At 41.6% G+C, this 26782-nt stretch overlaps 1 protein-coding gene across 8 annotated transcripts in view; it reads left to right on the forward strand.

Moving 5' to 3' along the window:
* WDPCP (WD repeat containing planar cell polarity effector) overlaps positions 1 to 26782 on the forward strand; it is a 148301-nt gene that overhangs the window by 110562 nt on the left and 10957 nt on the right. For all 8 annotated transcript variants that reach the window (XM_063152336.1, XM_063152338.1, XM_063152334.1 and 5 more), the window contains one exon: positions 21890 to 22025. In XM_063152336.1, the coding sequence (XP_063008406.1) occupies positions 21890 to 22025 (136 nt within the window). The remainder of the gene's footprint in view (positions 1 to 21889; positions 22026 to 26782) is intronic.

Below are 26782 nucleotides of genomic sequence, written 5' to 3' on the forward strand. Positions count from 1 at the left end.
TAATACTTTGAGGGGGAGAAAAAAAAACATGCCAGAGCCCGAGGTTTTAAAATACAGTTTCAAACAAGTCTGTGTCCTTGACCTTTTCCCAAACCCAGACATCTTCAGCTGGTCCCTGCTCTCTGGAGCTGGTAGCCACTCAGTTCACCAATGGTCACACTTCTCCCCAAACTTCTTGAACGCCCACTTCAGGCTTTTACAAAGAGACAGTAACCTAAGCAGCAAGGTGCAACCAGTGCTATTGAGCTTATACTGGACACACTACAGCTTATTTCTAAAATATATATATATATATATATATATATATATATATCTCAAAAGTGAACCATTGTCATATGTCAATATCTGATGAAATTTCCTGAGCTAGCCCATCCCCAAATCTCAGCTCAGCACTGCTTGAAAATAAGATGAGTCATTGCTTCTGGCTGATTCCCAAGCCTTTGAGAGTGCTCCATCTTGCCCCAGATATATTTAATTTGTCAAGATATTTCTGTATACAGGGCTCACTTCAAGCATAATGTATTTCAAACTCAGACTTCCAGGAAAAGTTTCAACCTCCTACAAATAATGCAGAATGACAATATAATTATAATTTATAGGTGTCATCCAGAATTCTATATGTACAGATTCCTCACATATGTTATACCAATGTTTGTGTCAAGGTAAAACTAAAAATAGGCTGATTATTTTAAGGTTTTCTGAATTTTGGCTCTTCTCAGTTTATCATCACGTGATTGCAGTTTGCTGGACACTCTTTTGAAGAGGCTACCTTCTAAGCTGAGGAGCTAAGGAGGTCTGTGGGCATCTGGTAAAAACATCTGTAGACCTGCAGAACACAGTAGCTTGGTGAGAATATTGCTGAGCAAAATGAAGTGTTAGGTGAACTATGGTTTTGGCAGAATCATATCTTTTGTTCATCTGATTAAAATCTTCTGAGGATCAATATTCTCATAAGATTTTATGTTTGACAGCCTGTGAAAATGCATCTTGAGGGATGAGAATATTGAAGTAATGGCATTGTACATCTCAGGCATTAGCTATCTTCTCTTTCCCCACCCTTATTTGATCAGCAGACCACTGGCCATGGATCCTGTGGTTTCTTCTTCCAAAGATTTTCTGTTGAATTATTTCTGTAGTTGATCCACAAGTTCCTTAATGAGGTCAGGGAGTTCTCATTTAGCCTTGCCTAAAATGTATGCTGTGCACCTCATTTCACTTGATTAAAAGAGAGAATAAATAATTTATTCAATATTGGCATATATGTAGGTTACTAATAAATTCTGTTTATGAGCGTAACCTGGCATGTACTCTCCTGGAACAGTATTTTCTGTGGTGGGAGAGTGAGTCTGTTTGGTGCTGTAGAGTGTGGGTTGCTAATGTAAAACCTGAGTTGCAAAGAACTGACATGGCAGAGCCTGTTAAGAAATGCCATAGCTAATAATGATCATGGAGGTGAGGAGCTCAGCCCTTCAGACATCATTGCTCAATGAATATCCAACGAAGAGCATCTGTAGGCAGTGTCAGAAAGTTTCCCAAGGCCAACTTCCAACAAATTACATTAGGGCCTAGCAAGGTGATTTTAACCTTCAAAATCAACAGCTTTCACCCAAAAGGGATTCATGTTGTGACAAGACAGATAACTGCTGCATAGTTGAAAGGCAAATTAGAAAACCTTGTATTTCTACTTGGAATTTCAGAATATTAGTAACTAATGTTTAGGCAACATTTCTAACAGAGGTATCTTAACAAAAACACTGATGTTCAGATAGTTGCATTGTTCTGAAATGCTAGATAGGACTAACTAACATTTTGGTGGTTCACTAATGTCTCATGAAAGTGCTTGAGGTTTTTCCATTTAAAATAGAATTTTAAAATATTTCTGGAAGTATTCCATACTGTTTGCAAGATAGGGAATCTTATCAGTTCTCACAGAGACGGAAGTCTAATTTCCCACGGTGTTTGTAAAATGACATTTAAAATGTAGGGACCCTAAATGTTTCACCTTACTGGCAAGGAACATCTCTAGTTTGAACTCTAAGTGGAGAATTAATTAATTTTATCTTAGTTCTGTGGTAGTGTTTTATATTGAATGGCTTACACGTTCTTTGTGATAATTAATAATGACACATCCTACGGTGTTTTGTCTGCGGTACCAGTCTGGTCTTGCATTACAGTCTGCTACCTCCAGATCACTTATCATTTACTCAGATCTTCCCCTCTTCCTGACAGTCCTGGGGAGCCTGCTTGCATTTCAAGACCGTGTTTAGAATTGTCCCCCTGTGTTTGTAACCTTCTCTGGCCTTGCATTAGCCTAGTTGGTAACGTTTCCTTCTCCTCTGATCCATACTGACTCCTTTCATCTCTCAAGCAATACTCTTCCTCACCCTCACATACCCTCTCTGACACTGATGGCAAAGCCTTCTTCATTTCCTGCTCTTCCTTGGCACGTGCAGCTTTCTCTTGTCATCTATCAAGTTTCAAGTTAACTGAGAATCTTGGCCTTTATTTAATGACTTTTATTTCACTTCATGCTTCAAAGGTATTGTCCCAGACACAGGTGAGCTGTGATCTGGGAGGGCTCAGGGACACCTATTCATACTACGGTTTTTTGGAGCCTGCCCCCTTCAGTGTGTTAGATCTCCTATTTATTTGTTTCTATTTTCAGTTTAAGTCAATCAAAACCTCTGGAATCAAACCCTTTGCTTTTATTTTTCTAATAATGTAACTTTTCCCCCAGAGAGCCAGAAAAACATTTTTAATGAAAAATGCTTTCTAAGTATGATTGGCAGCTCACCTATGGCAAGAAATTAGTTTCCACAAGCACCTTTTTAATTTTGTGCCACCCAAGATGAGTGTCTTTGAAGATCCATAGTAATTTGAAATTATTTAACTGTGCTCATATATACACTCTCTTGAACATATCAAGCCACACACAGCACTTGACACAGAGCCCACTAAGCACAGTGAAAGGATTTCTGCCATCTTCAGTGGGCTTTGGAAGGAGGTTTTAGGATGCAACAATTTCATGGGTGGGCGTGGTATGACCAGGACTGCTACCATCTGCAAAGACCTGGTTTGGAAGGACCAAGGTGTAGAGTGGCTTCAAGAGGAGGGAGCAGCAGCCAGCGCTCATGGCATTGGCATTGCATCCTATTTTTAGATTTCCAGCTGGAACTGAGGATTTTACTCTCTGGAGGGTTAGAGGCACTTACTGCTCCCCTCCTTGTGTTCTTTTCAAGAAGTGGAGTCATTTGTTTTGCTTGAAGTCTACAGTAATGCCAAACTATTCTTGGCTCCACCTCATCTCACCTCTCCTCTTGCTTGTGTCATGATGTCAGTTTTGATCTATACCTTCCCACTGCTAGACAGCTTTGCCTAAAGACATAATCCTCAGCCCCTAATAATTATGAGTACATCAAAGGCTAGTTGGTTTGCTTAGCTGCAGAGGTCTCCACAAAGATCTGTGTATCTTCACTTGAAAGAGATTTATAGTTTTGTGTCAAGCTTTAGAATTGCCATGGCCTTCCATTTTTTTCCCCTTCTTTATAGTGACATATTCTGGCCTGCTACAGAACTGATTTAAAAAGCGCAACTATATGCCCAAAATGAAGACACCTTCTCCTTCATATTTAATGATTCTCATATTTTGTAATGTCTGCCAGCAGTAAAATTATGCCCTATTGATTATGAAAAAAATCTTACCAGAAGTCATAGAGTAACTATTTTTTGCCAGTTTTAGGGACTTCCATTTTTTGTACCAAAAGCCACATACTATGACTGGTTTATAAAAAAAAAAACAAACAAGAAAAAAAATTCCAGTATTTCCAAATTCTAAAAATTGAAAGGAGTTGTCTGTACCTGATATGGTTTTATTTTACTAACAAGTAGGATATTGCAAGGCATGTGAGGTCACCTCATCTCAGATCTCTTCAGTATAATTCCATTTTATCCCTATAACCCCCAGCCAAGTTGATGCACATAGACAACAGTGAATGGATGACACTAATTACCAAGTAAGCAACATATTTTCGGTGGCAACAGATCAAGAGGAAAGTTTCAAAAGTGAAAGGAATTCACAGAGCTACACCTTGGGGGAGGATGTAACATGATAAAGAATAGTTTAGCATAAAAGATCTCAGAGGGATGCCCATGGCGTGGCACTGAAGTGAAGAGAAGCAAGTCAGTATTCAAGCTGTTGACATTGTAGCTAGGAATTTCAGTAGGAATTTGGCTTCTCATTACTGACTTCAGTCCATAGACTGTAGTAAATTTAAATAGAAAGCACACATAGTTAAAATAACTGTTGAAACAAACTATCAAAGAAATCAACGCATGGAAAGTGTCTTTGCATGAAGACTGAATGAAAACCTTTCTGGGAAATAGGTCTTAGCCAAATACAATTTATGCTTAGTCAAACACATGTTTTTCTGGCTTGGTGTAGGATAGCTGGATGAAATTTAATAGCCTCTAATTCACTGTAGGTCAAACTAGATGATTTACACTGTATCATTATAGTATAATATTCATATGTTCTGGATTCCACTCTTGCCTACAGCTCTGTGAAAAAGCCCCTGGTAAATCTCCCATTAGCTTCAAAAGGCCCACATGTGGTCTAAAAGACTGCAGTTAAAAGCCACATAATATATATGTAATATATATTCACACATCTCATAGTATGCACGTGTGTGTGTACATAAGTGGGTGTTATATTTACACATACACAGCCAAAATCTGGCCAGTCATGAAAATAGCTCAGAATCTGAACACAAGCCAGGGGAATTATTACGTACTCATATTTTGCTTCATGACATCACAGAAGCCGCTGTGGGAAACAGTTTTTGTTTTGTTTCCTGAAAGAACAAAAAAGTAATCACAAGCAGGAGGTGCTTTCATAAGTGCTGCAGCTGGCTGGGAGCTGTGGATGTGTGTGCTCACGGTGTGTCAGGGGCATGTTTGTCTCACACACCCTGGAGCCGTCCCTCAGCCTCTCGCTCTCCGACGGGGAACCCGCCGGGTGCGCTCCCTTCTGCGCCCTGCAGAGCGTTGGCAAACACATATTTGCATGGCAGTTGGTATGTGTTTTGTCCTGTTTGCTCTGCGTAATGTAACGTGATGTGACAGGCTGTAATTCATCACATCAGCTGTGTGACAGCAGAGCGATTGGAAAAGAGCTGCGATGGTGGGCTCATGCGAAGTGGCAATTTAATGGTGGGTTGGAGTCTCTCAGTGTTAAGGTTTTTTAGAATCACCTACCAAAGAATTATCTCTGAGTATTCCCTGTGCAGGTGAGTTTTAGAAGTAGTGATCAGGCAGAGCACAGTCAGCATCAGGAGGAAGCTGAAGGTCCCTGTGCTCAGAAGGAACAACTCTTGTAAATATGAGAACCCTTGCACATGTGGTGTTAGATCAAGAACTTTGAAGGACAATTTATTTATTTCCTCCTCCTTCACTGCACTGCCCAGGCACACCACAGGTCCTTATGTGGGAATACTGTGGAATTGCCGACGGCAAAAACGGAGGTTGAGGCTGTTTTCCTCCAAAGACTCCTACACAAGAGACTGCTTGACAGTTCACCCTTGAAAAATTCCCACCACAGGTGTTAGGGTGTTTGATAACCTGATGGTGATACTTGTTGAGTGCTTCCAGCCTAACAAAACCAAGTTCCCTGTTAAAATCCCATCTCGGTAGTGGGATGGTCTAATCAGGACATGGCTGGTGAGAAGCATAGGGAAGAGTTCAGCAGGGCCCAGGGGTGAGTTTTGCATCCACTGCTCTTCTCAGTCCTGCACTTTCTGGAGTGTCACACTTGGCCAGAAGATGAAATGAAGAGAGTTGTTTAAGAAAAACCATTGGTGAAAAAGTGATCTGCAGTGCCTAGCACAAGGCAGTAAGTACATGCAGAATTAATGACTTTTTTCTTTCCTAAACTTACATTCTGTATTTAATTTCAGCTATTTGAAGTATTTTTCCCTAAATATCCTTCCTGTCAGTTAGTCTGCACTGACACTTCTTTTTACTTTAAATCCCAGTGCCATGAAACTTCTGCAGCTCCCCAACTCATGCATGAATAATACCCGCCATTCAATAATTTTTTTTCACAGCATTCAAGACATTAAAAGTCCTGAATTGTTCTAGATTTCAAACTATAAATTCAGTCTTAAAAACAGATTGTGAGGCAGTTGGTTATCTCTGCAATGTTGATATTATGAAATGGCAAAATATTTTAATACGATGGAAAGATATCATTAATGATAGCTTATAAGCATGTATGGTGTTCACTTTAATTAGTCATTTACTGCAGTCACACTGCCATCATCTTTATGATAATCAAAGCTGCAACAGCCACTTCATTTCTGCCTCCTGCCCTCCCAGCCCAGGGACACCACAACATCAGTAAAAAGTTGGGGTAGGTTTCTCACATAAATTAGATTCCATGGATTAACCACTTAACTGATAGTTTTAAAAATTTCCCTGTAAGGAATGTGGGAGTCAATATTCTTTCCTGTAGTCTTGTATTAAAAACCTAAACATGGTTTCTCTATTTTTTTTCTAAAGATTTAACATTGTTTCACATCAACTAGATCATATTTTTTTTCTTAATGAAACCTGTGCTACATCTTGCTATGGTTACTCATTTACCTCTGCTGAATTTAGTCCTTTTTCTTGATAATGGTCTTGCTGCTAAAATCCCCCCTGGAGACCTCCAAATACATCTAAAGCACACCAGATGAAGAGCAAACTCTGGGGCCATCCCAGACACCTTGCAGAACAATCCCAGGATGTGTTTTTACATTATTTGGTAGGTGCTGGTGAACCATCAAGAGCCTTACATGAGCTCACCCTCTGACTGAAGGATTTGGAACTCGGTCCTAAGCCCTGTTTGAAATTCGCTACTAAATTTCACCACAGCTCTGCTTAAATAATACAAACTCTTATCACACAGATGCAAGATGATGGCTACAATTAATTATTTGTTTTACTGCCTAGGATGCACTGTGGTCAAAGTAAAGAGCTACAAAGTGCTTAACTTAGGCCCTTGCTTTTAGCCACCAAAGAGCAAACTCTTTAGTTCATGAAGGCAAATATGGAGCTTGTGTGGGCACCCTCTGTGAGGGTGTGAGCGGTGTGAACCCAGATCACCCTGCTCACTGTGCTGCCATTGCCTCAGACATGTAAGGAAAGAGTTAGCACCACACTGATCACTGTAATAAACAGAATTTTAACAGTAAAACATGCCAGAAGCATTCCTCAACCAGTCATGAAGGAAGCACAGGCTTTAGTCAGTGCCTTACTTTCGTGTATTATTGTCAACTGTGCTGCCCCAACCTATTCCCGTGTGTGTTTGGGAGTTTTGCTGTCCACTCATTGGGATAGAACCAAGACAGCAGGCAAAGAACTGGATGTAATTAGACCTGTACAACCACCACAAACCCTCTGGATTACTCTGGCCTCCTCATTTTAACCTTGGATGGTTGTGCTTTCCTTTGGGGAGTGTGTGACCTCTCTGTGGCAGGCTGCCCATCCTTTCAGCACCATGCCATGCCAGGGCCCCTCGCTGTCACCTCCCTCTGGCTGACCACACAGCCAGGTGAAGTCCATTTCCTAAGCTCGCTTGTTTTCTGTAATTTTTGCCACATGGGGTGAAAGCACACCCCCGGGGAATCAGTGTAATCCTCTCGTCCGTGTTTGCCATTAGGTGTCAGTGTGACAACAACCATGGTACACAAAGGCTGCGCTGGGGTGTGCAGGGATACCACCCCCCTCCTAAACTTCTCATTGTCCACTCGGGGCAAACACAGTGTGAAACGAGGGTAAGGAAAGGACGAACAAAGCAATAAACATTTTATTTCCGGGTGCTTTTCCATCACCTAATTGAAATTATTTACTAACAGATAAGTCTGTTTGCTTTTCATTCAGCGTGTCTCAGGTTCCCGGTGCTGCAGTTGTCAAAGAAGGGTAATATTTACAAACCCAGGAGAAGAGTTTCTGCACACACTGATCTCACCTTATTTTGGGGCAAAAGAAATAGTCAATATTATCAGTAATTTGCGGCCAGCAGGAGGTAAACTGCTTTGCCCAGTGCAAATGTTAAATTACTTGTGTGAGTTGAGGCCTGACAATATTGGTGCTGATAGATGAGTCCTTCACAAGTTGTTTAAAATACTGTATTAAGAATTACAACTTGAAGTTCACTCATTTCAAAGAGAAGAATAAAAAACTTTAAAACTAGTTTTAAAGGAACTTTTTTTGTCAGAAATAGTACCTTTTTTTTGTCTATCAGTGGTATGCAGGATGAGTAAACAGTAAAATACACAATGTGTATAAAGAAGTTGAAATTGTTTTTAAACAAAGCTTTGGGCACTTCCCAAAATGTAGCAAACAGGTTTGGGTTGTATGGGAGTTTTAAAATTTTTAAAATAAAAGACAGGGTTTGTGAGAGGGGGAAAAAGTATTTTTAGAAGAAAAGTAATCTATAAAATATTCTGCAGTAGCAGTATTCAGAATATATTAATTATACTCATAGGATAGCCTCTTTTTTGCCTTATGTTTGAAAATGCAAATGTTTTCACTTTTAATCAGATTTTGATCATCTCAACATAATGGTTAAACCAGCTTGGTCTTCACCAGGACCAGGGAATCTGTTGTGCCAGATGATCATTGGGATTCAGCTTTGCCTTCACCTTTTCTGCTTGGAAAGGGAACAGGTTCTGAGCATGCCTTAAATTTGGTGGTGTTTTTCTTTATACTGATAGATTAAATCTCAAGTAGCACCATGCTGCTGTGATAAGCATCTGAGCAAGCTGGCTTTTCTTTTACCTCCTTCCAGATTTCTAGTAACTCCATGGCACAGGAGAGGTTATTCTTGAGCATGCACTGCACAGCCCAGGGTAATCCTAGCCAGGACAGGAATACTTAGGTACCATCTCTGCTACAATTCCCCAAGTTGGGCAGTTGCAGGTCTCTTCATGAGAGCAAAGCCTTCCAAAATTTGGTAGCCGTGCCCCCTTTCAATTTGGGGATGGGAAATGGAAAACTCGTGTGCCAATTTGATGTTGTCCTTATAACAGATAATTATAGGCTTTAGGAATAGAAAAGATGCCTGATTAAATGGCTCCAGCCATCTGCTATTGCAAGACTGTGAAGTAATCCTTGACCATTTTCATATTAAGAGCTGCCACGAGGATGTTCTCCCACTGCTTATGCCACTCAGCTTGCCTAGAAAGCTGTCTCCTCTGCTCTGGCTTACCGGCATCCTAACTCACTTTTGCTTTGTATTATTTTAAATAACAGTGATTAAACCTTTATATGGTGCTGTTGGGGGAGCTTGAAAATATAACACATCTATTTTGACTTCAGAAATATAAATTGAAGAGATCCTTATTTTCACATGCGGTTTCAGATCAGGTTCTTCATGTTTGTGGTACAAAGGGAAGAGATGAAAAGCCAGCTAGGCAAGCAGTTTTAAAAACCCCAGCACTGGCCACTGTGGCTGCTTGTACCCCTGCTCCATTGGGGTCCCAGGGGAGGCATAAGAGGAGCCTCAAGGGCCAGGCACAAGCTGCTAACATGGCACTCTGCCTCAGCTGGTTTAGGTGAGCCCAAAGGTAATTTTGCTGGTTTTGAAGCAAAATCATTGGTCAAACAGACCTGAAAGCAGCAAAGAGCTCTAAGCCTGCTTTACCCTGAGCGCTGTTCCTATAGAGTGTTGCTTCAAGCAACTCTTTACAGTTCAGAAAGTATCCTGGTGCCAGGATCCTCCCTGCAATGGGCTGAGTTCCCAACTGCAGCCTAAACCAGTCCAAAAATGTGCCAGAAAATATGAGGAAGGGTTTCCACCTGAAGCCAGAGAAAAGACAGAGGGAGCAGTCAGGCTGTAAGGAAGGACTATAAGGGTACAGGAATAGCCAGGTAGAGATAAACATCTCTGGGTGATGCACATCTGTGCAAGAAGGACTGGTGGTGGCACATAAGAAAGGAAAAAGGTCACTGCTGCAAAGCAGGAAAGTGGAAAGATGCCTTTGGAAGGGCAAATTTTTCCCATTGAGCATTAATTGCTTTCCATGGATACAAAATGCACTTTAAGTGATAAAAGGAATGGCTGACAAGCAATGCTGTATTTAACAGATATCAGAGAATGCAATGTAGGTTAATTACCTTCCCTTAAAATGAATTTTTTTTTCCTGAAGAGGTGAGCCTCTGTTTGAGACAGAAGCTAATCTCCAAACTCCTGTTGTCTACTTCAATGAAAAGAGGAGCAAGAAAGGGAATGAAATGGGATGGTGAGGAGCCACCAGTAGGAACCATGGTGATTTTTCTTCCCTGGCATCGAGGCATCAGTTTTTTGCATTGCTTCCCATGGACTTTCCTCTTTGGTTACCTTCAGAAGCACAAGCAATGCCAGGAACTGCCCACAGCTCCCTCCAGGGCTTTGAGCTTCCCAAGCGGTGTCCACAGTTGCTGCTCCTGCTGACACAGTTTATTTAAATAGGCAGGAAGAAAGTATTGGTGGTTGCAGGAGGCAGTGTATAGTGTAAACTACCTCTCTGAGGTTTTAAAAAGAAAAAACACTCTGGTACTCCTGCCACTCTGTAATTGAGGGATATCAGTCAGGAGAAGATCTTCCCAGGGAGTGGAATGAACAGCCTGGGAATGAAAAACCCACTGTTCCTTAAATGTTGCATTTCCCCCTCAACAGGGCACATGAAGTGTAGTGTGTCCCCTTTCCAAAGCTGTTTTCCTCTAAATCAGTCTCTTCTAGTGGGAAAGGGTGGGAAGGAAAGTATCAACCCATCAATCGGGGTTTTTGGTGCCAACAGGGTCACATCAGCTTCTCAAAGCCTTTGGGCACCCAAACCACAGAATGTGCTGGTGGTTATCAGCAAGTCTGTGCAGCAAAGCACTGCAGCAGGTGAGTGACAGGATGCAAATATCAGGGAGGACCTGCCCCTGTGTCTGCTTCAGTGCCTTTCCAGCCACACCTTTCTGGTGTGGCAGAAATTGTAAAATGTCGGTCAGGGCGCTCTGGAGATGGGTAAAATGAGGCATGCACATACCCCAAGTCCTTTTATGTCCTGGTGCCTTGAGGTGCATTTAGAAAATGCATCCAGGGTTTGTCTTATGTTGGAGGATTTAGCCAAGAGACATTAAGCAGAGGACTGTATAAGTGTCATTAAGAGAGCTTAGCAACAGGATATTCTGTGATTCCAGATTCCAGGATACTCTTATGCATATCCTCTGTGTGTGTATATATATATATATGTGTGTGTGTGTGTATGTGTGTGCAAGCACAGAGTTTGCATATATACACATTACCATAAAGTCTGAGGGTTTGCAGGTTTAAAACAACATGTTGGTACCGGCTGTGTAGCATGTTTTCTATGCATTGCATCGGTGTTGCTAATTTTCTATGCAGAGACACACACAGACCCCATAAAAACTTGGCCCTCATTTTATGAAAACTTACCTGAGACATTACCAACTTACTATCCTAAAGTCAGTACTTTTAAAGAGACTGAAAAAAATCATGTAAGAATTTTCAGGTTTGGTACACATTAAGCTCCTTGATGTCAGAATAAGTTTAGTCCACACAACCTTCCAGCATGATAACATTTTTTTTTCTGTGAAACCCACTGACTACAAATACTTTAGGCTGGCAGAGGTTAGAAAGCAATGCTGTTTTATAAATTGGGTTTTATTTACAGGTAGTATTCCCATTTTTTCATTATTTGGATTAGGCAAGTAACTGGTCCCAAGTTTTTCTTCATTAAAAGAAAAAGAAAAAAACCTTCCTTTTAAGAGGTGTGTACTTCACAATTTTCAAACTTCAATAGCATAGAAATTTTCACTTGGTCAGAAAGCTGATTTAATTTGCTGCTGTTAAAGCTTTCAATTTTACATCCATGAATTGTCAAATTAAATTCAGTGCATTGCTTAAATTTCTAGCTGCAGTGCATTTAGCCTAATTGCTTTGGTAAGTTGGGTGCTTAGTAACTCCTACTTCTCTGAATTTTCGTCTTTAAAGGCAAGCAAAATAAAGCCTGAGGGCCACAGGTGGGCTAGCCTGCTCTTTGGGATTCACCTGTGGGGTCTTTGGATATCTTTTCCAGTCTGACTGCATCCTCAGACCATATCTGATGAGGCTGCTCTGCTGACAAGGGAGAGCATTTAAACACCTGTAGGTTTTAGCTATTTAAGTCCAAATCAGTTTTGAAGCAACAAGAAAGGCTGAACAAAATGGTTCAGATTTCAGTCAGTTGTCAACTAAATGTGTGCACTGGGCCTTTAAGTATTTGGCCAGACACATCTTGATTGCTTGGCTTTTGTTTTCCCCCTTGGAAAGTCAGCTGGATAATGCCCTGTAGCCAAAGTCTATTCTGCCATGCTGTAAGTGGGCTGGGCTGGGGCTGGGGGGAAGGGGGGGTCTGGGTGAAGGGAGAATTAACCAAAACCAGAGTTATATTCAGGTATTTGCAAATTTTTGTAAGCCAAGGTGTTTGCAGTAATTTTCAGTTTTCTTGCCACATTAAATTTAAAAATCATAGGGACATAAAATGATCCCAGCAATGCAATCTTTAAGGTGGGCTCTTTCTGGGGACAAATCACAAAGCAAACACAGAGGTGATGGAAACAATCGAAGAAACTTCCACCAACAGCACCCTCAGAGGCAAGCCCTGAGTGTCTAGTTTCTTCGTCTTTGTTTACAGTATTTTTAAGGCTTTGAGTTCTCACGCAACATATATGTCATTAAATGGCTGATTCCTCTTTGCACACGTTGTTGTGATGGCCTGTGGCAACCTGAATTAATTGTTTCAGTAGTTGATGGTGGTTACTGGCCGTAATTATTATAATTTGCATTTATAAAAACTTCTTTCATCTAAGGATCTTAAAATGCTTTTGCACACATTTAATTAAGCTTCACAACATCCTGTGAGGTAAGTGTCAAGAGTGTTGTTATATCCATTTTTACACGAGTTTCTCCAAGAAAACAAGGTCAGTCTCTAATGTGACTGGTATTTGGTTCACATCACTTGCACAGGACAGGTAGCATGGCTGCAGGAACTAGGAATGCTGATCTAGGTCACTTTGCATCTCCCACATGGCTCTTGCTGCTGCCACACTGTGTGGACACACACACTAAGCCATGGCAAACACATGATTTCCAGTCTGAGGTGGCCCTTTCCTTCCCAGGAGCACTCGAGCAGCAGCAAAGTCTTGGGAAGAAAAAGAGATAAGCACCCAACAGGATGCACCAGATGAAAACCCACCTTGCAAATATCTGTCCTTTCCAAACTTTCCACCTTACCATTTAAGCCTCTCTTTGCCGTCTGCACACAGTAAAACGTGTCTGCTTTAGCCAAAGCCAAGAAAGCAGCTGCAGGCAATGTAGAGTCACCCTTCAGCAGCCACTCACTTGCTCTAGAAGAGGCTGCACACACTTCACCTCCACCCCCTACCAGCCTTAGACCCAACCCTTTGGGCAATCAGCAATTCTGAGATCTACTAAACCCTAGATTACCACTTGACAGATATTTAAAAGTGAGGATCAACCAAAGTAGAATAGACTTGGAACTTGGGGGACAGCAGTTTTCAAAAGCTCATTTCTTTTTCAAACATATGACTATGCTGTTTAAATTGAACCTAGCTCTCTGTAAGGTCGGTTGATCACCATAATAGCCCTGAGGAAGATATGTCTAAGTAAGTGCTTGCAAATTGAGTAAGGAGTCCCAGGCCATACCTGCATGAGTTCTTTACCATCCTCATCAATTTATGTTTACATAAATTGTTTACATGTGGCAATGACCAGATTAGCTATTTGGAAAGAACTCTGCCTGTGGATGCACTTATTCCAAAATAAAAGCCACTTTGCTTTTCTAAATTAAGTGCACTTAGAGGTAGAGAATGATTATTCTGAATAACATAAGAAAGGAAGTAATTTCATTCCCAAGTAGTCTATTGAGCAGAAATATTCTGAAATAATCTGTCTAATTTCTCATGTTGATGCTTTTTAAGGCACAGACAAAGTCACAGAATTAACGACCAATTTAGTTTTCCATCCATTATTTTCATGGAGAGGGTGTGCCAGTGCAAGGCAGGAGTCAGAGATTCCTTTCAGTTTCCCTGAGTCAATGTACAGGATTTATTCTGGTCCATGTCTCTCTTGTGGAGGAAGGAATGCCTGGCAGCCAGAGGAGAAGGTCTGACACAAGAACACACGTAATTTCGTTTTACCTGGTGCTGTCTACTTAACTTTCATCAGAAATGGGACAGTCATTGGCCTAAGCCTGTGTTTTCACTGAAGCTTTCTTCTGCTTTTTTACTCCTCCAAACTTGTTCATGCCTGCTGTGGCACAGAAAATTATGGCAGCAACCATACTTGACATGCATGACAGAACACAATGCCTTGGGAATCCCAGCATCAGGCCCTCAGAGGAGTTTTTATTGCTGCTACCAGAAAGCTTTCAAATTAGTATATTTGGGGTATGTTTCTTTATTTGGAATGGGGGGAGGTAAAAATTCTCCTTGTGCTATCTCATATTGCAGTAACTGAGACTTGATGGGTACTACATTATCCTTTTTGGACCTCAATCACTCCCAAAGATTCAAGATGAACTCTGCCTGCCCAGGCACCAGAGTCAGTGCCCCAGGGAATTTCTTCATATCTAAGGGATGTGCAGGATGTGTACTCGCATGCCCTTGCTGCCTCTCAGCCCTAGCTGTACATGCAGTTTTGCTTTAGGAACCTGTACCTCCAGTATTGCAATATCTTTTTCAGTCTCTGTCATCAAGAGTTTAAATACAGTTCAGATCAGTGTTAGTGGCCCAGCTCCAAATGAGGGGAATTGCTGCAGTTCGTTATCTTGACAAATTAACTGGTCTGAGGCAATTCCTTTTTGAGAGAGATACAATTACCTAACTCTTGAACTCTAGCCTTGCTCCAATGCTGTGGCATAGCTATGCACCTGCTCAAAAAGTGTGGATACTACTTTCCCATCCATAAATACAATTCTTGCACTAGGAGGTGATTTTAAAGAAAAGGGTTTCTGAGGTGCCAAGGCAGCTGGTTGCACAGGGGAGGGACAGTATGGGAAATGCAGGGTCCTTGTCACCAAACCACAAGAGGAAAGGCTGGCACAGAGAGTGTTCTATCAGAGAAACGCATCACCAGTTGTCCCATCCTCTGTTTTGAGTCCAGCTTCCTGATCCTGAGTGGAAGAAGGTGGCTTTCCTGCTCCCTATCCACCACATGGAAAGAAGTAGCCCACTCAGATGAAACCAGATTAAGAAAAAAAAAATGCAAGGTGTTTTCTTCCTGGGATTTAGGCAAAAATTTCTATTTCAATCCTGCAGTCTTTATGTAACTGGTGGAAAATAGGTTGCCATCAGCACTCCATTCCTGATGTGGACAGGAGCTGGTGCTCCTGGGAAGGCAGAGTGACCTCCAGCCTTGCCATCAACTCCTGGCCTTCAGGACGAGCTCCTTTCTGCCTTTTCTACCAAGGAATGAAAATAGATCCACAGTTACACATTGTTCTTCCAACCCAACGTGAGCAGATGCACTTCTCATCCTCTTCCCTGTGGAAAGCAACTCCTTTTGCCCCTCAGCCATAGCTCACCTGTGGGCATCATCTTTCCTTGTAAAAGAGCTCCCAGATGCTGAAAGATATCCCTTAACCATTCATTTGAGCCACTGCCTTTTGGAAACTGTTTAGGATAAAGCCGTCCAGCAGAAGGCTTGTGTTTGCCTAGAGCCTCTTTGTATGGACTCGGTGGCTGGGAGTTTCCTTGAGCTCCTCTTTGAACTCCAAGCCTTCAGCATCCAAAACATTTAACCCTCAATTTCTTTTCTGCTTTATCAGTTTGGCCAGCTTCCAGCTGGCAGCATTCATTTGCAGGCTCCCATTCTGCATCTCGTGTTTGCAGATTTGTCTTTTTCAATTAACCCCTTGAAATGGTTTTCTTCTCCCCGGAGCCTACCGGCCTCCGGTCTGGCCGGCACTTCTCCCTGCTCCGGCTGCCTGAAGGGCAGGAGCTGTGGAGCAGCTGTGTCCCTGATCTGGCAGTGCCAGGCAGAGGGTGCGCCCCACGCCCGGAGAGCAGCTGAAGGAACACGCAGGTTCGGCACTGCCGGCTCTGCCCGTTGTGGGTTGGGGCTTGCAATGCCAGAGGCGCTCCTGCCTCTGTGGAGCCTCTGGAGCATCACTTGTGAATAATGAGATCTTCCCTGAGCGCTTTCGCTGGGATGCTCGGGAGCATGCGCCCACATTTCCACTGCTGCAGCCTTCACCCCAAACAATGGCAACGTCTGTGCTCGCCAGCAGCTCTTCCACAGATTTGTTTTAGAACAGCTATTTCTAGACAGTCATCCTAAAATTTAAAACACAAAAAAAAAAAAAAAAAGGAAAAGGAAAAAAGAAAAAATGGAAAATAAAGACCATGTCTAAAGCATCACTTACCAAACAAAGACATTGCCTAGTCTCCAGGATTGTCATCCCTGCTGTAATTGCTGAGCAGTAGCAGCTGTAGGTTGCTCATCCTGGCACTCCAGCTGGTTCACAGGCATCCACGGGGAGGGGAGAGTCGCTCACCCACTGCCGGGATTGCCCAGCAAACTTCACACGGGCTGGGAAACCTGATAACATCTAGAGGTGCAGCATCTCTATTGCTGAGACACCAGGCAAGCCTTTGAAGTGAGACGGGCTGGAATTGAGGCAAATTCTTGGTTGTTCAGTCCCTTCCAGCTGGAAACTCACTACAGCTTGGTACTACCACATCTGAATCACCCTGTAAGACACACCTTTTACACCTTTCTCTTTTTTTTTTTTTTTAATTAATTAATATTGGCACTGCTGGGGTAGTTCCTAAGGAACTGATTACTTAGGCTCCAGGGAGATATAAAATTAACTATTCAGGCTGTGTAGCGGTTAGCTTAATTTTATGTATGATTCTAGCAGAGCAAAGGAGTAGTAGAGATGGAAATCTCAACCAATGCTAGTAAAGACTCAGCATTTCCATTTGCAGAAAGTTTTAAAACCAGATTTCACAACAAGCTGCAGAAAGCTGCTAAGTAAAGTGTAACTGTCTACACTACCAAAAAAGCAAGAAAACAAAGCTGTTGTTTATAAATGTTACCTTCTTCTGTAGTTTTATCACATAACTTTTATATTAATTCCTAAATTTCCTGGCACACCCACTCAAACATTTTTACTGCTGCTAATACCTCTACTACACAAGTAGTGAAATAATGACATGTTATGCTACTATTAAGGATTGATTCTACTGGTAGTGATTGAAGTGCCTTATCTTCTCAGGCATCAAATTGTTAAACAACAGAACTGGGAGATATTGAGATTTAATTTCAGGAATAATCTTATCCATCTCTCTAAACAGTAACAGCTGTTCTCAATGCATTTTAGAAGTACTACAAAACCAATATTTCAACAATTTGTATTTGTCAAATGCAAACATGTCAGCCTTGGGAATTAACAAAACAACACAAAAATAATAATGAAAATAAAAATCCATGGAAAACTAGCCCAGAAAAAGTGAAGAAGTTTAGAGTTACATTTTTCCACACTCACAAACAAAGCTCTGTGGTTTCCCTGCAGGAATTTGTTGAAACAAAACAATTTTATTAGAATAAGTTTATTTAGAAAGATGTTTTTTGGGAGAACAATTGTAGCCAAAAAAAAGAGCTGACCACACTCAAATCAGCAATGGAAGTTCCCAGTGATTTTGATGCCAGAAGAATTTTATGCAGTGATTTTAGAAATAGCTTTATGTAGTTTGAGAAAACCTGGGATAGAATTAAGTTCTCATAACTTGATAATGTGTGAAATTATGCTCAATCTCATGCCTTCTGCAGCAGTTATCTGCTTTTAAAAAAATCTCCAAAGTGTCATAAAATCATGACAGCTTGTTTTCAACAGGTAAAAAATAAATACTTAATTACAAAAAGGTTTTCACATAATAAGAGAAAATACTAATCTATTTACATAAAATTAGGTGTTCAAGTAAAAAATTTAATTTTGTTTAAATGCCTAAGAGAAAGAAAGTGTGATTGTTAGTAAAGTCTACAGTTTTATAGCACTGTCTTGAATTAACTTGAATTTGCATTTCTTCAGACCCTTGATTAGTTTCTCTCAGAAAAACATTATTTACCTCCTTTTTTTTTAGTGAAACAGCAGTGTGGCTGAAGTCTGTGTGGTTCACTGGGAGTTCATTGGGATATATTTGCAATTCCTGAAGCAAAAAAGTGATATTTTATCTTTAGAAAGAGTTACATTTTTTTGAACTTATTGAATTTTTCAGAGATCAGCATGAAGAGTTCTGATTAAATGCTTGCTTCAGCGTTTTAAAGGCTTCTTGTGTCCCTGTTGCCTAAGGAGGTCGTACACGAGGATTGCTCTGTAAACATCAGATTGTACAGAATTGGCTCTGCACACCATGCCAGGCACACAAAGAGGAAGTCAAATGGCTTATCTCTCACTTATCAACTAGTTTATTTTTCACGCCCAAAAAAGGCTGCTACAAGAGCAGCTGCTACTTTGTAAATAATTTAATGGCTGCTGTTAAGTAGAGCTGTCAATTTTGCAAACAATATTAAAAGGAGATTTACGTTTTACCGCAGATTTGCACGTTTTGAAATGTGTTTTTATCCCTGGAAGTCCAGTGCAGGATCCTGGAGAATGGAAACAGCTTCTGATTTGCAGACACAGATTCAAAAGAGAATAGATATGTTTAAATAATGACAGATGTGTGGGCAGGCAAGGCGTGATATCTCATCACCTGCGTGCATTACCCAGAGAGCATCTTGCTCATTAAAGCATAGGAGAACTTTCAGTGGACTTGTAAAGAAAGATATTTGGCTCTTTCAGACAGGTATGGGATGTAGCAATAGCAATTACCACTTAATTTTGGAAATGTAGAATATGCATTGGGTCATTGTATGTTTGGGTATATACAATGCTATCCCAATATTGATCACGACAAATAGGATTTTTTTTAAAGATTTTAGCACGAAAGTTTCATATTCTTGCATCTGGTAAATTACTTTCATGATGAAACCACAACATTAGCACAATACCAACGCTCAAATTTTTGAAATTCAAATTCAGATTGAAATCCCCAGATCGTAACATGTTTAGCAAATAGCAGTTTAGAATTTAAACAGCAAGAGTTTATTGTGCCAGAAGGCAAAGGAATATCTCGGATTGCCTGAATACAAAATCTTAGGTGAAACTTATGATCTCTCCAATGTTAGCACAAAGTCAAGTCTCTATCAAGCACCAAATCCTAGCCAGAGCCCTCATCTCTGTGGCATTGTTGCCAAAATCCTTCCCTTTCTAATTCAAAGTGGGATATGTTGCCTCTAGTTTGGGAAGGGCTGTGTTGTTTAAACAGTGTTCCTTGTGCATTTGTTTTTCCTGCTTTAGCACTTCTCACAGGTAGCAGAGTCCATGTCCCACAACAAAAATATTTATTTCTTTACTCTATAGCTCATATCTGGTTTTGTGGTTTTGAACCACTCCTGACATCCACACTGCAGCTGTATCCCCAGACCACAAAGGGTTCAATGCTCATAACTATTTTAACATATCAGATATTTATTTTAGATATGAAAGTGCAGAGAAATCTATTTGCACTCCTGTGGGTAAGAACCCTGTTCTTCCCCTGGTTTTGTGCTTGCAGATGACAGACTGCTCTGTTTTCCATGAGGTTTCCATGAATCCAGTAGCATTATTTAACAAGGTGTAGCTGGGCTACACCCACAGCACAAAATATCAGTCTCTGGCCATGCTGTAATTAACTGCTCATAGCATTCATATATTAGAAATAAGGCACCCAAGGACTCTATAAATCCAAATTGTAGCCCACTCCACATTAAAAAGCTGCTGGGTACCACCTGGAGCACATGCATGAGTTACACTGAAGTGGTTGGTGTGAGGACTGGGATTTACTCAGCAATGGTTCTCAGCAGAGACAAGAAAATACAGACCAACAGTGTGATGGAAAGAGATCAAGAAAAAGCTGACCCAGTTCTGATATGTTTCCTTTCTCAATACACACTCCTCTTTCAGCATCTCTCAGGGTTTTATGCTCTGGTGTGTCCCCACCCCCAGGAGCAGTGGCTCGAGAAGTCATGGACATCATATATTGGTGAAAGTTGGTAGCTTTGAGGGGGTAAATTATGTAGGCCTTGGTTGTTACTAAGTGGAAAAATAAAAAAGGAGAAAATAAAAATTAATTACAGATGCTGTAATGTACAGACTGTACATCTGAGCTTTGACATTTTGCAAATTCCAGGTGGGAGCCCTGCAGTGGGACTTGTGGTCCAGACCAGAGGCTGTCAAAGTTTGTGCCACAAGACCTGTAGTGGATTTTGTCTAATTATGTTTTTTCCCCCATCAACAGGAATTCTGTTTAAGCCCTTTCCCAGAGCTCTTCAGGTATATGAAAAGCAGCTTCTCAGAAACATTTATAAGTTCTCAATACTGTACCTCTCATTCATTTGGCTTCTCATTCTGCAAGGCTCCAAGAAGACAGCTCCAGAGAAACCTCCCTTACTAGCCCTGGATTTGAGTTTCTGGGAGTTAAGCATTGCCCATACACTTGTTTTCTCCTCTGATTTTTTTTCTCTTTGGATTCTTTTTTTCAAGATGGAGGAGAAATTGCACCAGTGCTGGTTTAGCACCTTTATTTATTGTAGTGTGGTGTGCATGCTTGAGGTGTGCTGCCTTCAACCGAGTTGGCCATATTCAACCATTCTCCACATTGGGGAATGGTTGAAAATGTGGGAACCAGCAGCACAGACAGACATGAGCTACCTGGGAAAGCCAAACCTTGCCACACTTCACCCTCCCTCCCACCACAGATGCCAGTGGTATTTAGGTGGCATGAAGAGTAGAAATAGTCCACAGCACTCCCACGGCATTGGATTTTTAAGACTCAGAGGTTCAGAAAGGCTTACCAGCAGATTTGCCCTCCTAAGCCAGCGAGCGTTCTGGGTCTCCAGACGAAATGTAAACCCAACAGCGTGGCAACCCTCGCCAGGCTGTTACATCCTCCCACTGCCCACGGTGCCACCACGGGTATCCTGCAGATCAGCTTATACAGGATCCAAGAAGGCAGAGAACAAGGGGAGAAGAACAGGATTAGAGGAGGAAAAAATGCAAAAGGGTCTTATGATTTTGAGAAAAATCTTTTAAAGTCTTTATCTGTAACAGGATTTTTTTCCTTAATCCCAACTCTGCTAGCCTGCGGTTTGATTAATTTTTTTATTTATTTATTTTATGTCTCACACCTAGAATATGCAATTCCTTCTTTATATTTTTAAGTGGTTCAGATATTTTTGAAGAATTTCTATTACCACAGGGCTCAAACTGGAACTTGTGAATTGGATGCTCATGCTTCACCTACTGAAGACTTCAGGCCTTAATTGTGAACGAAAATATTTTAAAACAAAGCTAAGGGAAGTCTTTATTTTTAAAGGAAGGAGTTACACATACTCCTCTGGGGAGCTAGTCCAGTTGATAAGACTTTGATCCCTATGGCTCATGCAGCAGCCTTTGGCAGCCAGCTGGACCTTCTGTAGTTGACAATGTAGAGAATGCATTTCCTCCTTGCTATCTACAGCCAATACACACTCTGTCTGTGTGTTTCAAAACCTCTTGGCTCTGTTTCTTGGTGCTGGTCATTGGCTACTTGGCCTCCTTTTCAAGGGAAAAGCTGAGGGTGAAAGCTGTGGAAGCATGTGGGTTTCCATTCAGTTTGTTCCCCTGCAAGAGAGGACGCCCCTGTCCATATGGGCATCAAAGGCAAACAGCTGGCAGCTTGGTTAGAACTTTCAGATGAAGTAAGTGTGATATCATATCTTCATCCATCTTAACAGAACTTCTGGGGCAGTCAGATGAAGAAGACCCATCTTGTGAAGCTTTCCCTGACCAATCTCCAGAGCAGGGAGCAGGGTGCAACCCGCCTGTTCCCGGCCCTGCTGACAGACCACCAACGCAGAGCTGCTCCCACAGGTGAGCTGTGAATGGTTTCAAAATGTATGTTTGATATTCTGAACCTTTCTGACAACTGCAGTTGTTGTCTGCATCATGACTGTAAACACAATAAAACATTAACACACTAAAAACTAAGAAAAACCTGGAAGCTCAGAGGACACGGCATAGACACAATGAAATCTCCAGAAACACAGACAGTTTGCAAGCTTTCAACCCACACTAGCACAACCATTTTCAAATTAAATCATCTGTGCAAAGGCAGCCTTGCTTGCTGAATGGGGAGGAAAGAGAAATACAGCAACGAAAACACAGCAAATTAACAGTTGCAGGTAGTTAACAGAACTTTTAAAAAACTGACATGATCTTTGCAGATTTCTGTAAGCAAATCAAAACTAGCCTGTAATCAAAAACCCTGGGAAGATCTTTTGAGAGTGCCCTTCTTCTGAAGCTGATTAAAACCTTGAACTTCACTATGACAGAAACAATAGTTCTGATAATTGGGATTTTTTTTCCAGCACTTCCCTTGCTGGTGAACCTGCACACCGCCTTGCAAGGGATATGAAATTAAAAAGAAACAGCTCTTCTGCAAAGATTCAAAAAGCATTTGTTTCTGATATTTTTCTTTGTGCATTCTTGATAGAAAAGAAAAAAAAACAGTTGTTTGTTCCCAGTGAGTATATAAATGTGTATTATATAGACTTCTTTTTATTTTCTATGCCTACTGTCTGTAGGAATGTTTTTAGTAAATCTGGTGTGAGTTTGACATTGAAGTTCCACATTACATTCAACCCAGACATTTGTATATAACTGGGCTGACATGGTTTGTTTTCTTCTTTCTTAATTTTATTCTTTCCTTCTCTTTCTGGAAATCTGTATGTTAACTAGTGTTCTGTCTCCTCTTACATGGGGGCGTTGAGTTTTTTCAGTATGCAGTGTTATATTCATTTTACCAGCTACACACCATGAGTGAAGTATTTATTTTATACATTGCCTACAACTTTCAGGATATGGACATGCTCTAAAGCTTTCAGAGCTATCTAATGGGTTTGGAGGTGGGCCTGGCTTTAAAAATACAGTGCACAGTTATTCCTTCTTAACTTTTGGGAAAAAGATACCACTGTACTGATATGGGCAAATTCTAAAGACAGTCTCCATGCTGGAGGCTGCGTTGTCTCCAGAGGGCTCCAAATGCTCCAATAAAAGGAGCTCCTTTAGCAGCACACCAGAGCCAAGACTACTCCCAACACGCCTGTGATCCCAAGGTATAAACACGCTGTCCTCCCTCCCTTTTGCTCACCCTTTTCCTTCTGGAGGTTGTTATGACTCACCCAGCTCTGGCAGTCCCACGTCTGCCTTCGTCAGGCATCTGGGGAGAGGCTGAGAGCTCAACTTTGCCCCGACTCCTTGGGCTCCCCACCTGACCTGCACCTACCCAGGTGGGTCACCATGAGTTGCTGAGCCTCAGGAGTGGCTCCTTGCAGTCACCAGAGCTGCATAAATGGCTGGGATTTCCCAAGGCTTTTGGTTGGAGAGCATAAAGTGACCTCCCACCCGTGCACCAGCTCCTCCACCTGCGGACGCCTGGAGATGCCGCTGACCTCTGACAGCAGAGGCTGGAGATTTTGGTGGCCACTTACAAAGCCATGGAAGAAAACTTCTCATGGCTCTCCTGGCTGGCCACAGCTGCTCCAAGCCTGCCAACAAGAATTTAGGTTTCAAAGGCACTCCCTGTGACAACATCAGCCAGGTAGGAAGGTCACCTGCTGAGGCACAGGTGACTCCAACAACTTCTTCCCTGTGCCTGAAAAAAGCCACGGGTGGCTACAAGCACCCAGCTGTGGCTTGGTTTGCCTCCAGTTTCTCACAGTTGCTCTTCTACAATGCATCTGCTGCCAAGTCTGCATCAGACTTCTTCATGTGAAAAAATCTCTATAAAGAAAGGAAGTTCTAGTGCTGGGACCCTGCACAAATAGGGCTGTTCTCTGTTCTGCGATCACTGCAGTGTTTCATCTCTCTGTCCCAGATACTCCAGCATTACCAGAGACTTCTGGGTTTGTATTTGGCTTCTTCTGGGTAGCAGTGGTTCTTTAAGTTCCTGTAAGAGACTACACCAGGACTTTGCAGCTCTTCAGCAAGAGTACCCGATGGCTGTTCTTTCAGAGTCTCTTGTTATCTGCCTTGGCTTTACATCTTTGTACCAGCTAGTCACACCAATTACACATTACTGCATTTCTAACACATCTACCCCTATCAGTCCCAGATGCTGTCCTAAATCTGCATTTCACTCAATTTTGAAAGCTCATCTCCAGCACGTATTTCTTTCTTCCTTGTATTTCAGCTCTTGGGACAGCTGGGGCATATCTCATGAGTTACATCTAGGTAGAAGTCATGAGCAAGAGCCCTGTGAAGACTAACAGAAGACACTTATGTTTCACTTGCCTAACACACCTTGTTTCTGATGCCCTTCAGGGAGTTTGACATCTGCATATGTGTAACTGGAGCCCAGTTTTCAGGCTGCGTGATTAAAAAATCACTTCAACTAACTCTTCACATCATCATCTCCTTTGCTTAACCAGGAAAGCCATAATCTGGGATGAAGACAGGGACAGAAAATGGACAGAAGAGGCTGGAAGCAAAATAGTAATTCATAAAACAATCTCAAGGGTTTATTTCTTTAAGAACTTATTCTTGATTTATCTCCATGATTTATGGAAGCAGCAGTGGTGTTGCTGCCAGTGGAGAGCTGTAGTCAGCTTCCTGAGCCATACACACACAAAAAGTTATGGGCAGTAAAGATTTCAAGACAACATTACAGAAAGCAGCGATTCATTTGCTCCCTGATTTCTTTCACTCTAACATAAAAAGGACAGTTAAACACCACCAACAATGCACAGTCCAGTGAATAATTTTATAAGATAAAGATCTCACCTCTGGCTTACGTTTGGCATTGACCATTGCCTTCTCTCCTTCCAAGTGTCAGCTATGTTTTAGCCTGGAAGTTCCTGTCCTCCCTTTACTTTTGTTATCTGTTTATGAAAATGTTTTGATCAGCATAACCCTGCAGCAGAAGCTGGAACTTGAGGAGGATATTCTGAATTCTGCTGTTCAGAGGACCGAGGTAGCATGCTGATCCTCTCAGCCACACAAAGGAGCTGATCAGGGGCCTGTGAGACAGCTCGTTTCTGATGGGTCAACCAGAGAGTGCCTGGGACCATGTCAGAGTCTGGCACCAGAGCCACACAGAGCCGTGACTGCACTCACTCCTCTGCCGCTGGCCCTGGAAGCTGCAGTGTGGGTTTCCTCCCCATCAGTGTCTCATTCTCTTTGCTTACCATAATGTGTTGTGGGCTTAAGTATCTTCCATTTGTTGGCAGTGTGTGAAGCTGGGTTGGAGGGGTTTTTAGCTCATTATCCATCTACCTAGTCCCCATTTCTTAAACCGGAACTACTCCCATTTTAATTAGGCTCTCTATTATTTTAATACAAGTGATTAGGATAGGAGGAAAAAGTGTTTATCATCACAGTGATTTTTACCATAAAACTTTCTTGTTGGTTATGTCCTTAAAAATACACACATTCCTACTTCTCTACAAAGTTTTTAATTAATCTCATGAGCATGTCTGTATATTTTGAATCTGTAGCATCACTGACCAAACCTTAGGAAGTTCTAACAGCATCTTTCATTTCTTTATGTTGGTTATTAAATCAGCATAGAGGGAGGGAATTAGAGTTATCCCACGGCATCCCCTTTTGTATGTCACATTAAAAAAACCCCATTAAATGGATTTCTTACTCCTACCTGACTGTTCTGTGCAAATAAAGTAAGCATTCATCACTGTTACGGCTTCTACCTGTTTCAAAAGTCCTCTCTAACCAGGAAGCAAACCCAGTCATAAAATAGCAGGAATATAGGTTGAGGGATAGCATCTGCCAGGTTCAGGTGTAATCCTACCAGCTGCTCTATCTGCCTGAGCAGTTTTCAGTTCCAAATCAACTGTTAATGGGTGTGATGCAGGGATGTGGTGATGTGGTGGAGGAAATTCATGTCAGAAGTGGGATCCAGCAGCTCAGCTGGATCCAGTGCTCTTCCTGCCTGGCTGCTGCAGCCTTCCCTCTCTTTCCTTCTCTTTCTTCTCTTCCTTCTCATTCTTTGCCACTGCTCAGCCCAGGAGCTTCATGTGCCTCAAGAATGCAACAGCAGGCAGATATAAATGGCTTTGTGCAAAGTTGCACTCTCAATTTCTACATCTGTAAAACTGAGATAGTGCATTACCAAATTCAGAGGGGCAAATTAATCAGTCAGTGTGCACACTGCACCTTGAAAATACAAAATTAACTCTTCTTAGCCCATAAGTGCTCAAGATGCATCAAGGTGTGTTCCATGGCCTCTTGATTCCACACAAAGGTCCTCTTGATTAAATTAGATTGCTAATGTATTAACGCATTAGCACACTTGAAGAAAGAAAAGTTTGAAAAAGCAATTTGGCTTCATCACATGAATGGCATGTATACTTAATGGAAATTTTTCCAGCATTCACAAAACAAAGAAAAATCAATAAAATGTCTGCCAACTGTTCCACTGAAAACATTTTATAATCTATAGCACTGAGAATCCTGAGCCAAGATAAACCAGCCTTGCTGACAGAAAATACTGACAATTATTTTACATTGATTCAACTTGGCCCAGCCCAGACTGACCTTGTTTATTCATCTCAGTCTCTTAATTCATATTAACTTGGCATCAAAATGGGACATGTGGCATGTGGGCTGAAGAC

The sequence above is a fragment of the Melospiza melodia genome, chromosome 3, assembly GCF_035770615.1.
Source record: "Melospiza melodia melodia isolate bMelMel2 chromosome 3, bMelMel2.pri, whole genome shotgun sequence".
Taxonomy (NCBI): domain Eukaryota; kingdom Metazoa; phylum Chordata; class Aves; order Passeriformes; family Passerellidae; genus Melospiza; species Melospiza melodia.